Source organism: Equus caballus, chromosome 13, assembly GCF_041296265.1.
Source record: "Equus caballus isolate H_3958 breed thoroughbred chromosome 13, TB-T2T, whole genome shotgun sequence".
NCBI lineage: Eukaryota > Metazoa > Chordata > Mammalia > Perissodactyla > Equidae > Equus > Equus caballus.
In genome coordinates this window covers 37,285,921-37,299,811 of record NC_091696.1, presented here as the reverse complement: position 1 = coordinate 37,299,811, position 13,891 = coordinate 37,285,921, and the positions used below count along the sequence as shown (strand labels likewise).

Sequence of the window (13,891 nt, the reverse complement as noted above, 5' to 3'; positions counted from 1 at the left end):
GGAAAGACCTGAAATCATAAAAGCCTTAGCAGAAAATATAGGCAGTACACTCTGACATCAGTCTTAACAGTATCTTTTTCGAATACCATGTCTACTCAGGCAAGGGAAACAAAAGAAAAAATAAATGAGAATATGTCAAACTAAAAAGCTTCTGCATGGCAAAGGAAACCATCATCAAAACAAAAAGACAACCCACCAACTTGGAGAAAATATTTGTGAGTAAGATTTCTGACAAGGGGTTAATTTCCAAAATATCTAAAGAACTCACACAACTTAACAAAAAAACCAACAACCCAATCAAAGAATGGGCAGAGGATACGAACAGACATTTTTCCAAAGAAGATATACAGATGGCCAACAGGCCCATGAAAAGATGTTCAATATCACTAATTATTAGGGAAATGCAAATCAAAACTACAATGAGATATCACTTCATGCCTGTCAGAACGGCTATAACTAATAAGACAAGAAGTAAGTGATGGAAAGGATGTGGAGAAAAGGGAACTCTCATACACTGCTGGCCGGAATGCAAACTGTTGCAGCCACTATGGAAAACAGCATGGAGATTTCTCAAACAAAAATAGAAGTACCATATGATTCAGCTATCCCACTACTGGGTATTTATCCAAAACAGTCAACAATTCAAAAAAGTATATGTATGCATATGTTCATTGCAGCATTATTCACAATAGCCAAGACATGGAAGCAACCCAAGTTCCCATCAACAGATGACTGGATAAAGAAGATGTGGTATATACACAATAGAATACTACCCAGCCATAAAAAAGACAAAATTGTGCCATTTGTGACAACATGGATGGACCCTGAGTGTATTATGCTAAGTGAAATAAGTCAGACAGAGGAAAACAAACACCATATGATTGCACTCATGTGTGAAAGATAAACAAACACATAGATACGGAGAACAGATTAATGGTTACCAGAGTAGAAGTGGGGGGGGGGGGGGAAGGGCAAAAGGGATAAAAGGGCACTTACGTAAGGTGACAGGTAAAAACTAGACTATTGGTGGTGAACACCATGCAGTCTATACAAAACCTGAAATATAATAATGTACACCTGAAATTTACACAGTGTTATAAGCCAATATGACCTCAATAAAAAAGTCAAAATAATAAAAGAAAAAGATTGTCTCCAGGTGGCTTCCAGGGTACCAGGCTCCCATGAACCCAGGCTCCCAGCTCACTCCAGCACCAACCAGTTCCTGTGACCCTGGGTGGCAACATGCTCCCAATTAAATCAGCACCCCACCCCCAACCCAGGCTCCAGGTGGGCAATTACACCGAAGAGGAAGAGACAGATGCTTTCATCTCCCTCAGGAAGTAAAACTACTTTACTACTGAAACAAGATTTCTCTCCCTATTTGGCAATGCTGGCCCTGCCAATGAGAAACTGCATGTCAGCCATGGAGAAGCCATTGCCATCCTGAACTGTTATTTTCCCCTAAGAGACTATCGTTTAGAACAGCCCCTCCCTACTCCCCCTTTTTCTCTACAAAAACAGCTCCTCTCCTTTGTTTTCCAGACTTATCTATAGCATGCATATCCTGAATTGTAATCCTTTTGGCTGTTCCTGAATAAACTTGGTTTGAGATAAAATAACAAGTGAATTTGCTTTTTAAGTTGACAATGTCTACAGCTAGTATATCACCTCGAATATTATTTTGAATTTAGGCAAGCATTTCTGGATATCTAAATTAAGACTAATCTTGACCAATGAGAGCATGGCACGTATTTCTGCACATGGGGCAATGGTAAAAATGAAACAAAACTAACAAACATACCAACAAAAAACTAGTTAAGGGACACTGTCAGTGACTTCTAAAATTGTGTGATTTTCCATGAATTTTTAACTGGAGGGGGTGAGGAGGATTTACATCATTTCAAATGTTCTGCAATACAGTGATACCAGTTATTGTTTCATTTGGTTTCCTTCAAAATAAGAGATTTTGTACAAAATTTTACTTCACTGTAGTAGGTAATAAGCATTTAGGAAATACCCGCAAAATAAATGATAAGGGAGTTTATTCCTCATTCAAAGGGCTGGGGCCAAAGTTTAAAACAGCTAACAGCACTGAAGTAAAGTTCCTGAATACAAAAATCTGGCAAAAATATCTTCTGATGAATTTAGGAATTGAAAAAATAGATTTAAACTTCAATTAAACTGGCAAATAAAAATGGCAAGCAATAGAATATATCGGACTATATGAGGAAGCCATTTGATGTAAACCTAATTTGGCCTGACTTTGTTTTTCCAAAAGGGCCCGAGGTGGCCATTGAGCATGCATTGTATACCTGCTTTAAGCCTTTGCTGTGTCCCAAAAACAAGAACAAATGCCCTTAAGATAAACGTGCAACTTCCCCCCCACTGGCATTTCCTTAAGGATAAGCATCTCTCCCTAGGGTATGAACTGATTGCTGCGCTCACCTGTGACCACCCAGCTGGAGACAACAGACCTGCCACCCTGCTGTGTCCACTGAGACAGCAGACCTACTACCTGCTGTGTCCATCAATCACTGCGCCAACAGAGCTGTCTCGTGACTGTTGTAAAAGGGGCATTTCAAGCACATGTGAAACATCCTCCTTGAGGGTATATATAATCACTGTGTACACCCACTTCTTTGGTGCCCTGGAAGGAAGGCCCTGGGCTAAGCTAGTCCTGAGATCTGGCTCAGAATAAATTCACCCCAATTTTCATTTATAGATTGGTTATGGATTATTTGCGTCAAGAAACTACTTCCTTTTATCCTGCGTCCCATTCCGCTTTCAATCTTGACTTGCTTCAGAGGAGAACATCACAAACAAGAAGACAGGGGTCAGTTCTGCAGTCTGATTCGTCTCAGAGAAAAATAACAGATTTGGGGTAATCCATGACGAGGAAAAGCAGAACCTAATTTGCTGTTGTCCCTCTTTACTGTCTCCTGGAGAGTTCTGTGAGGTTTTAGGATAGAAGACCCCTGACCCTTCCTTCCAGAGTAAAATCCTAAGCAACAGCAATACATCAGGTTGAAGAGGCAATCTGGACAGTGCAGGCCATGTGACGTTAGACACTGTGGTATAAGTAACATTATACATAATATTTATGTGTTGGGTTTTTTGTTTTGTTTTGGAGGGGAAGAGAGAGGGTTATGAAGACGACTTATGTCTGTCTTTGCTTTTTTTTGAGGGGGGGGGTTCGCACTTACAGCTCTGCGCTCCCAGTGCAGGTAGCGCGGTCGGCCTCCGGGGGAGACCGGGGAGCATTCGCCCGAGCAGCGGGACTTGGTCAGGAGGACCAAGGGCGAGGAGGCCCCGGACAGTCACCGCTCAGGCCTCGCCACCGCCTCCGCCTTCGAGGGACGCGCGTCCCCTCGCGCGGCGCCTCCTCCAACGCTCTCGCCAACCGCCCGCCGCGCAGCCAGCCCCGCCGGCAGGTTCGCCGCCGTCGCCTCCGCCTCCGCCTCGCGCACACGCCGCAAAGACGCGGCCCGGCCCGCTACCCGGCGGGCAGGAGGACCCAGAGAGTGCCGCCGCGGCTCCCTCCCCGCGCATGCGCCCACGCCCCCAGCCCCGCGCGTGTCCCACGCCGACGCCGAAGCCCGAGCGCGCCCTCCTGCTCCGCCCCCCTTCCCGGCACACGCCCCTCCCGCCCCACCCCCAGCGGGCCGGCCCCGCCGCCCGCGTCCCTTCAGGGCCTGGGGACCGCGCACCTCATCCCCCGCACCCTGCCCGAGGGCCCCAGACCCGGGAGGCCCGACCTCGGTGCCCTCTCGCTGGCTCCTCAGTCTTCGCCTCTGGACCCTACTGGACGACCCCCCAGTCCTCCACCTGTCGCGGGCTCCCTTCTCCCCCATGTGTCATGGTCACCCTCAGCGGCCGCAGGCGCTGGTGGCAGGAAGTCTAAGGAGATTCAGTGGCCGCCGCCCTCTAGGGTCTCCAGAGGGTTAGTAAGGAACTTCAGAGGCGCAGGCACGGGGTCCGGCCAACCCCTGCCGGGGGCCACCCGAAAGCCCCCATCCTGGGCCGCACCCCGCGGAGCGCGCGCCGTCGGCGTCCCTTTCCCCAGCGGGCGCCGCCCGCCCTCCCGGACCCTCCGCCCTCCGCGCGCGCCGCCTCTGCCCGCGACCGCTCAGCGCGTGGATCCCACCTGCTTCGTCTGTGCGCTCTGCCCTGACCCGCCGGCCCCTCGGTGGACCCACCTGCAAACCTTTCTCATGCTCCTCCGATTCCTTGATACTTGCTCCTCCAGGCCGAGCCCACCCCGATACCCACCTCCGCTGCAGCTTAATGGTTAGACTCGCAGGTTCTGAATTCTATCGGAGGGCCAATCCTCTCCCCGCGCTGTGCCTGGTAGCGGTTTATTGCCTCTCGACGCCAAACGGAGCGGGGCTCTTGGACCGACAGGGTGAGCTGTGTCAGGAGAGGGCTGGAGGAACCCTGCAGGACAGGGGGCTTCTATTCCTGGTTGAGGTGTTTCTCTTAGATTCTCCTTGCGCTTACCTTGCTGCTGCCAGCAGCAGTTGTGGAGGGCATTTCGTGACCCTCGACCCCCTCCCCCGTTAAGTGTGGATTCCCAGTGACTCACGCAGGTGCCCCTTCCTAGCACCAGCCAGCCAACAACCCCAGACAAGAGTTTCCTGCTTGCCAGTCCCAGCCACAGTTCCCTGTTGGCCACCTAGACAGCCTGAACCCTGAGGGCTATTTCCTGCTTGCTCAGCAGGTGTGGAACAGCCCTGGCCCAGGGCCAGCGAACTTCCCACCATCAAGTGAGCCACGAGTACAGCTTCTCCGAGAAGGTCTGAATCCCAGCCTTGGGGAGGGGCCCTATGTTTGTTTCTTCTTTCTTCATTGGGTATTTTCCCTCAGCCACAGAGTATTCTTTAGACTTGTCTTTATCTCCTTATAATTATAACCTGTTATAATTAATAATTCTTTTAACTTTCCCTGTTCAAATTGCTGTGTGGCTCCAGGCTCCTGATGGGGACACTGACTGATATTCTTGGTTGCCTGCTGGGTGACTGTGGGTAAATCCCTTAACCCCTCTGAGCCTCCCATGTACAGTGAGGATAATAGCAGCGCCACCTCCCTCAGACAGTTATAGTAGGATTAAATGATGCAGTGAATGTCAAGTGCTTAGTAGAGGAACTGACACAATATTTTTTGTTTCTTGCTGGAAGATGAAGAGGGGGATGGGGGATAGAGAGGGACAGTGAAAGAGACTACTAAAGGAATTTTTTAAAGGGTCATTAATGAAAGCCAACCGGGAGACAAGACGCAAGTAAAAGCTTAGTAAAATGAGTTCCCCCTCCCTTTTTAAAGATGGCCAGCTTGGGAAACAAATGTTGCCTTTACTGAAATCACTTGTGGGAGATCTATGGCAGGTATTGGAATGGAACCCCCGGAAAGTTATATTGTGACTAAAAACAATAGAACGGAGAATAGCTTCTGGATATCACTTTATTACTCACAATATGCAGTTGAGGATATAAAAACCTCCACCCCAAAATACAACAGCTGCATTGACTCTTTCTATCTTGCAATTTGAGGAGGATCATGTCTGCTCATCTGCCCATGAATCTGGACAAGTGATTAGATTGCTTATGTTGGTTATTGGGGACTCCATCTGCCCCAACAAGAATCAGAACTCTCTGACTCCCTCTCCATGTCATTTCTCCTTCTTTCCTTCTTATTCAGAGGTAGGGCAAGAATAGGAAAGAAAACATGCTATTTTTAAATACTGTTTTTGCTTTACGTTCTTGGACTCTGAATGTTCTTTGTGCAAAGATTCTCTTACAAATGTAGAATCTTGGTTTGAGTTTTGGAAGTAACCTGACTTATTGCCATAAACTTTGATATTGATTTTAATTAGACTGGTATAAAATTGGTGTGTGTGCATGTGTTGTGTATGTGTCTATGTCTGTTGTGTGTGTGTATCTGTGGGAAAGAAGATTTTTGTACCAGATTTACGCTCCTCTTATCCATAACTCAGCAGCTAAAACAAACTCTTACTCTTTAGGCTATCCCATCTGACAGCTCCATCATTTCTGGATGTTTCTGTTCAAACATGTAGAATAATCAGGAATACGCCCACATCCCCACCCTGATTAAATGCTGCTCTTTGATATTTCTAGGATAGAAAACAGGAATTTCACCAAATGTCTTTAGATTTCCACATGCTATATACATAGGCCACTAATATAAAGCTACAAAGAAGGGACATCTGGTCTCCTTTGGGGACTCTTTATTGCATAAATATATTTACACCAAGATATACACACATGGGAATGCCCCTCTATGTATCCAGGCATAGTAGAGAGTTGTCTAAGAAAGACAGGGTCACTGGTTGGAACTGAATCTCACGGTACCTTTTTTCAATCATCAACTATGTTCTCTGGGTTAGCAAAGGTCAAGAAAACTTGTTCCAGTGTTATCTGACTGATGGAATAGTCTTCTAAATTGAATTCCTCTTTAGCTTCCTCCAAAACACCAAACACCTTTAACAACAACAACAACAACAAAGTAGTTACAATTGCAGTCTTCCCTCCAGCCCCCAACCCAGATGAGCCTCTCCTCCACTTCCTCCAACTCCTGCCAAGTTAATGTTGGAGGACAAAAGGCACAGAAAGGGGAGGTGAGAAAATAGACAGAATGGAGAATTGAGGACCTGAGAAGCAGCAGAGGCCCCATTCTCTTGATGGACATGGATGAAAACTGGGATTTAGAGGTAGGCATCCGAAGCAGTTAAACTCCAGGGACTGTTGCAAAGTGACCTCAAGTCTCTGCTTCTCCAGTAACGCCAGGCTCCTATTCCACATGACTAAATCCCAAATACGTCCCCCATCATTAGTGCCCTCTTAACTTGTAATGTTAGAAGGGCATGATTTCTACAATCACCTTTCCCCAGCTGTTGTCCTTGCTGGGAATGTAGTAGCTAAGGATCCCTTGATTCTCATGTTTTAATTCACTACCTAAGAAAGGAAAGATAGGATAAATGAATAATCTTACAGATTTCATTTTAAATTGCCAAAATATTGCTGTATCAACTTAATTATACACAATAGAGTAGTGAATAGATGTGGCTAGTAAAAAAGAGACATAATCCAAAAGCCCACCAGTGTAGTATACATGACATGGTTAATTCTTCCAGCAGACTTATTCCTGCTGACGTAGGTTTTGTTTCCTGGAGTTCATAGCAATTATTGAGGAAAGGCTTTCAGGCACAAAAAAAATTGTCAGCTCACATGCCCAGTGGATGAAATATGAGCCTTCTAAAATTCTAATGTTACTACAAGACTTGATTCCTATACACAGTGCTGAGAATATGAACCGGGGGGACTTTTGCTCTGGTTGTGTATGTATGCACGTACAGCGTGTTTGCTGGGGACGACAGCAGGACAAGGCCTCCTCACTATTCTCATGTTCACACACCATGTGAAAGAGGAAATCATACATATAAATCACCAAAGTCAGGCTGTGTGTTCTTGTTTCTTTTACAGGTAAGAATCCACTGGTGGAATGAGAGGGAAGAGGGTGGTATCCATTCCAAATTTAGAACAAACAGATGTATTTCTATTTATCATTACATATTTGCAAATTATTACAAATTAAATTAATTGGGATTAAAAACACTTTAGAAATACATGTTAAAGTAATCAAACAAGGGAGCCATTAGACTGAAGGGGCTCTAATTCCCTGGTAGCCTACATAAGTAAATCAAAACCCAACCCAGAAGGGCCGGCCCGGTGGCACAGCGGTTAAGTGGGCACGTTCCACCCTGGCAGCCCAGGGTTCGCCAGTTTGGATCCCGGGTGCGGACATAGCACCGCTTGGCACACCATGCCGTGGTAGGCATCCCATGTATAAAGTAGAGGAAGATGGGCATGGATGTTAGCTCAGGGCCAGTCTTCCTCAGAAAAAAGAGGAGGATTGGCAGTCAGGGCAAATCTTCCTAAAAAAAAAACCCAAGCCAGAGTAAATGCACTTGAATCTGAAAAAAATGAAACAAGAACAAGCAGCCAACTAGGTTTTCTCAAATAAGGCAACTGCTTAAGCTTAGCCAATCAAACATTTCCTTGCTTATGCCTACATGTTCTCCCCTAGCACCTCTCTGTGGAGCCCTCCTAATCACATTTGTTTGGTGGCTGCCCAATTCAAATCAATGTGTGCTCTAATAAACTCTTGAAAATTTTAATATGCATCAGTTTGTCTTTTAAGAGTTCTGGTATCAGAAGCAGGATTCAAAAGAACCCCCGATGGCCCTGGAAGCAAAGAGCAACCAGGTGTAGGTACTCACTGGGCCCTCTGTGCTCACTACTTTCTCACTGCACCTGACAGTCTTACTGAGACCAAAGTTCCTCTCGGATATCTGGGCTCCTAGCGTTTGCGTCCTGAGCTATCTGACTTTGATTTAAGCTTTTCTTTTACCAGACTGGGTCTGGGGTTGGACTGTGTCTGACAATCAGTATTGGCTCTCTGACTTCGACCACACTGGGTCTGGGGTCAGACTAGATGCAACTTAAACTGCACTGGACTCAGTGTGAGGGCTCACACAGGTAAAATTTTGTTTTAAGGAAAGGAGAGGAGAAAATGGATTCTTCCAAGTCCAAAGAGTCTGGGACTTTTCCATCTGGGACTCCTGCTAACTATACGTATAAAAATTATGTGGGACCAGCCCTGTGGTGCAGCAGTTAAGTTCACACATTCCACTTCGGCGGTCCAGGGCTCACCGGTTCAGATCCCAGGTGCAGACCTATGTACCGCTTGTCAAGCCATGCTGTGGCAGGCATCCCACATATAAAGTACAGGAAGATGGGCACGGATGTTAGCTCAGGGCCAGTATCTATCTATACCATATCTACATACATGAATAAAAATAAACACACACACATATTCCCAGTATGTGGTTGGTTCTATTTCTTGTTATATTTGTGATACAGGAATGTTTATATTTTTGTTCTAATAGATAACTTCCTACTAATATCTTTAAAATAATAGCCATAATCCCACCTTTTTGAGATACTGTCTTTTGGTTCCCTATTACAAACAACATTCACTATGCTAGTAACCTCTTGGTTCCCGCTACCAACATGTAATTTACAGTAATATTCTTTTATTCCCAGCTAATACCTAAAATACATTCAGTAATCATATTTAACTTTCTATATATCCTTTGCCTTCTTCCCCTCCTTTTTTAATAATTGTATTACATACACATTTCTAAGAAGTAGATAATGATGTGATATCTTATCACACGGATACCCTTCATCTAGCCCTAGTTCTAGAGTTACATATATTCAATGCTCACCATTAGTTCTTACGTAGAAGCTTCCATAATCATTTCTTAGTGGATCTGAACTTTTTTTATTTGTATATTCTTCAGGAAAGACTAATGGGAACAATATTCCCTGAGCTGTTATGTGTTCATGACTTTTTGTGGCTTTTAATCTTGAAAGTCATTTTGGCTGGAGGTAAAAACCTTGCTTGCAATTTTTCTCTCATTGAGTATCTCAAATATATTACATGTTCTCCTAGCATAAACTTTCTTGTTAAAAAGCCTATGCTCAATGTGATTTCGTTTCCCTTATATATGACTTGTCTTTTTGTCGGCATTTCAAAAGATCACCCCCCTAACTTTATTATTAAAATGCGATCGTTAAATATTAGAATATTCCTTGGTGTTAATGATTTGGGGTCAGTTTTTTCAGGTGTCTGGTTGTCTTTTCAATGCGTAGGTTTGTCTTATTTTATTTCAAGAAGTTTTCTTGATAGTTCTTGGTATTTATTCTTTTCAGTAACTATTTTTTTCTTCTTTGTGGACTACGTTTATAGCTTGTTTGATTAACATTCCTTGCTTCTCCCTTACTTTCTCTCAAATGCTTATCTATATTTCTGTTTGATGTTTTCCTATTTTTCTCCTTTCCAATCTCCATTTACCTCGTACTTTCTATACTATTTGCTCTTGATAGTTAAGTATTTCTGAAATGTTTACTTTAAAAAACTCCTCTCCAATGCTGTCAGTTGTCTTTTCTTATTTCTGTGTTGTCTAGTCATCTAGTTTACTAGCCCTTCCTATTACTATTTAGGATTTTCTTTCATATCGTCTATCCCCTTCTTAACTGTTTAAGCTCAAATGGAAAGATAATGGTTTTCATCTGCATTGTGGTCTTATATATCTGCTGTGCTTTTACTGTCTGTTAGGTTTTTCTCTTATTCTCTTTCACTTACTGTGGAGTTCAACCACAGTCTTTTCAGTTCTTCATCTTTAAGCGAGATGAATTTTCTTATAGTTTTGGAAAGAGTTTCCTATGTAGGAGGTGGAGTGGGACAGAATAGCTTTCTTAGCTTTGTAGCTATAGGATTCTTTCCCCAGAGTTTTCTGTGATGTATTAAATAATATGATCTCTCAGTGTAGATGTTCCACTGGTATTTTCTGATATGTGCTTCCTACAGTCTACTCCAAGCCTAATTAAGGATGCACTTCCTTCCAGAGGGGATCTGTGCTTGCTTCTGCTTGGAGTCAGAGGATGCTACCAACCACCTACTTTTCTCCTTTTTTTCTTTTCTTTTCTTTTTTTGCTGAGGAAGATTAACCCTGAGCTAACATCTGTGCTAATCTTCCTCCACTTTATGTGTGGGTCACCTCCACAGCATGGCCAACAAGTGGTGTAGGTCCACGCCCGCGTCCGAACCCACAAACCTGAGCTGACAAAGCAAAGCACACCAAACTCAACCTCTATGCCATGCAGCTGCGCCCAACTTTTGTCCATTTTGAGGGCCCTGCCTTTGTGTGTCAGTCTCAGTCTGAGCTCCCCAACCCTGGAGAGGCTCTAGAGCTTCATCCAATCCTAGTGCTGACAATCGCGCTTGATTCCAAGATTTGTATTTTGGAACTGCTCAGTGTTTCAGCTCACTATTTCTTTTACTTTTTCCCTTCCTTTTACTTAACTTTTTGTTTTTCGATTATTAAATAATTTTATCACTTTTTTTCCTGAGTGACAATTATTTTTAATTATTGCATTAAAAATATTTTTTGTTTTAATTTTACCAAGTTCTAGTTTTGTTTTAACAGGAGTATCTTCAGGGATACAATCTTCTATACTGTAGAAATGGAATTATCTTATTTTAGAAATTATAAAAAGAATACATGGTCACTTATATTTCCTGAAGATGGGATAGAATTATTTACCCTAAACACTTCTCATTCCTATGGTAAGCCCTTTGTAGAAGTAGATATTCCAGCTGCCCTTTGCTTGTAATATTTATTTATCCTTTTTAAAAATCAGTATTTATGTATAGATTCCAAGTCAGTTTCTTCTTCATTCTCTCACATTTGAATAGCTACTTTCTCAAAATAGCGTGAAGAAGGATTGGGCAACAACCACCTTACAAATGAGAATGTGCCTTAAAACCACATTCCCATTAAAGGTCTTGTGTCCACATCCTCTCTGGTCAACATTTAGTGTCCTTCCTTCAAGTAGAACAAGTTTCTAGCACAGCTCACAATAACAGAGGTTTTCTAGTCACAGCTTTTCTTTGTGGTGATTTAGGGAACACAGGAAATAGAACTCTGATACAATCAGTACTCAAAAATATTTGCCAAATAAATACATAAGTGAACATTGAACTTCTTAATGGACTAGGAACGATACTGAGGTAATTCTATTTCCCACACATCTGTTCTCAACATCTGCTCTACTATCCATTTCTTTCTATTTTCTGATCTCCATTCTTACTGTGTAATCCATCATATTATTTTCCATTGCTTAGAAGATAAACTTCCAACTCCTCAGCCTGACACATAATTGGAACTTCTCTGATATTTTGGTCAACATAGCAGAGTGGAAACTAAGATGAAAAACCAGAAGTATTAAAAACCTTGCCATGTCCCTGCAGTATGTTTAGGAAAGACAGCTAAGGGACAGAAAGAAATAGTTGCTGTCTCTAGTATTGTATCATATGGGCAAAGGGATATACTTACTGACTTTAGCATGCAGAAGCATACTACTCTTGAAAGGAGAGAAAAGCTTAGTGGATTTTGTTTGAATTTCAATTCCATATCCTGGCTGAGACAGCAAAAGACTAGAGTTACATTTTTAGTGCAAGGGGAAAAAACCTTAAAACTTTTCATGGATGATGTTTTGGACTGAATTGTGTCCCTCCAAAATTCATAGTCTGAAGTCCTAACCGCAAATGTGATTGTGTTTGGACATTGGGCCTTTAAGGGGGTAATTAAGGTTAAATGAGTCATAAAGGTGGGGCCTTCATTCACTATGACTGGTGTCCTTATAGGAAGAGGAAGAGACACTGGAGATGTGCATGCACAGAGAAAAGGCTGTGTGAGGACATGGTGAGAAGGCAGCCATCTGCGAGCCAAGGAGAAAGGCCTCAGGAGAAACCAGACCTCCTGAAACCTTGATCTTGGACTTCTAGCCTCAGAACTGTGAGAAATTTCTGTTATTTAAGCCATTCAGTCTATGGTATTTTATTATAGCATCCCTAGCAGCCTAATACAGATTATACGAGCAAACAATTGAGCATTTACACTCCAACATAGCACTTTAGATATGTAAGTCATAAGGACAGCCCTAATCTACCACTGTCTTACTAGTTAATACACAAGAGATTGGTGAGTATTTCTGGGTTTTGTGAAAACTTCTTAGCACAAACAGGTACAAGAAGTTTATTAGAACAAGCATTCCAAAAGAAACTCAATGTGGAAGGTCGATAAATATAAATAACTGACAAGAAATAGTTATTGGAGACCCACAGCATATGGATGGTGAGTACAACAAATGTGATTTAACACATCTCTAACAAAGTTAGCACAACCAACCTAATTTACCTGGGAAAACTCTTTCAATAAATTCTTTAAACTCCTCTAATTTATTGTCATCTGTATCGACCTTGATCTTTGCCTTCAGGATGTAAACATTGCCAAACTTGTTCTTGAGGTGCTGAGGGCTGCCCAGGCACACGAACTTTCCCTTTACCATGATGGCCAGCCTGGTACAGAGGGCATCACATTCCTCCATACTAGCAAAACAAGATACCAGAATTATGTAAGGCTAAAAAGGTCTCCAATGGAAGACATTCTGTAGTTCAAATATCCAGTATTTTGTAACTCTCTTTGAAATGGAGAGTTTCATTTGCCCATCATCAACATCATGGGAAATGGAGCTATTTTCAAATTCAAAGTAGCAGAGGGCCAAATTCTCAAATGGAACAGCTCCTAACTTCCTGCCTTCTCCTCTCAATGAGGATTCTTGGCCATTCCATTTACTAGGATAAAGGAGGAGCGTGCATACTGAGGCAATTTTACTGTCCAATATTGCCAACCTCAAATAATGCCCTCCCATAGCCACTGCAACTCTTCCAACCCTTAATCAAGGTTCCCAATGAGCCACACCTGTGAGAAGTTATGATGATGACTTTGCCACTTTCACGTGTCCGTGACACTGTGTTCCAGAGCAGGCGACGGGCTACTGGATCCATGCTAGTTGATGGCTCATCCAGGAAGATGACTGAGGGCTTTCCCATTAGGGCAATAGCAGTACTCAGTCTACGTTTGTTTCCTCCACTTCATGGTCAAAGAAGGAGAGAGAAAGTAGAAGCAAAGATGACTATACATTACAGTAATTTAATACATAAAACATCTGTTTAATACATATCTGATCCATTCTTTACAGGAAACAGTTTGCCTATTTCCAAAATGCTGAGTCATAGGAGACAGCAGAGGTATTAAAAATGCTGATTATATGTGACTCAACCAAGGCACGAGATCCAAATCCAGATATATAAATAAAGTCTTTTTCATTTGAAATGTAGAAAGGTGACTTTTGATTATAAAATCAATTTTAGCCACATTATCAGTGAAATTTATATTCTTATTCTTGAG

The 13,891-nt window shown here is 42.9% G+C and overlaps 2 protein-coding genes across 28 annotated transcripts in view; both read right to left on the bottom strand.

Moving 5' to 3' along the window:
• Nucleotides 1–4,357, bottom strand: part of ABCA16 (ATP binding cassette subfamily A member 16) — a 223,653-nt gene extending 219,296 nt beyond the window's left edge. For 11 of the 23 annotated variants that reach the window (XM_023616177.2, XM_070232193.1, XM_070232194.1 and 8 more), the window contains exon 1: nucleotides 3,204–3,506. Coding sequence is in view for 6 of the 23 variants with exons in the window: in XM_023616180.2 (XP_023471948.2) it covers nucleotides 3,204–3,261 (58 nt within the window). In the remaining 17 variants the exon portion in view is untranslated. Of the gene's footprint in view, nucleotides 1–3,203; nucleotides 3,570–4,196 lie in introns of those variants that run through there. The other 12 variants (XM_023616180.2, XM_070232196.1, XM_070232202.1 and 9 more) reach the window with 7 other exon arrangements.
• A 1,864-nt stretch (nucleotides 4,358–6,221) lies between these two features.
• The window catches only part of ABCA14 (ATP binding cassette subfamily A member 14), a 205,015-nt gene continuing 197,345 nt past the window's right edge, over nucleotides 6,222–13,891 (bottom strand). For all 5 annotated transcript variants that reach the window (XM_023616173.2, XM_070232208.1, XM_070232210.1 and 2 more), the window contains 4 exons: nucleotides 13,403–13,573; nucleotides 12,839–13,029; nucleotides 6,892–6,965; nucleotides 6,222–6,491 (listed from right to left, as the gene is read on the bottom strand). In XM_023616173.2, the coding sequence (XP_023471941.2) occupies nucleotides 6,369–6,491; nucleotides 6,892–6,965; nucleotides 12,839–13,029; nucleotides 13,403–13,573 (559 nt within the window). In that variant the 3' untranslated portion in view covers nucleotides 6,222–6,368. The remainder of the gene's footprint in view (nucleotides 6,492–6,891; nucleotides 6,966–12,838; nucleotides 13,030–13,402; nucleotides 13,574–13,891) is intronic.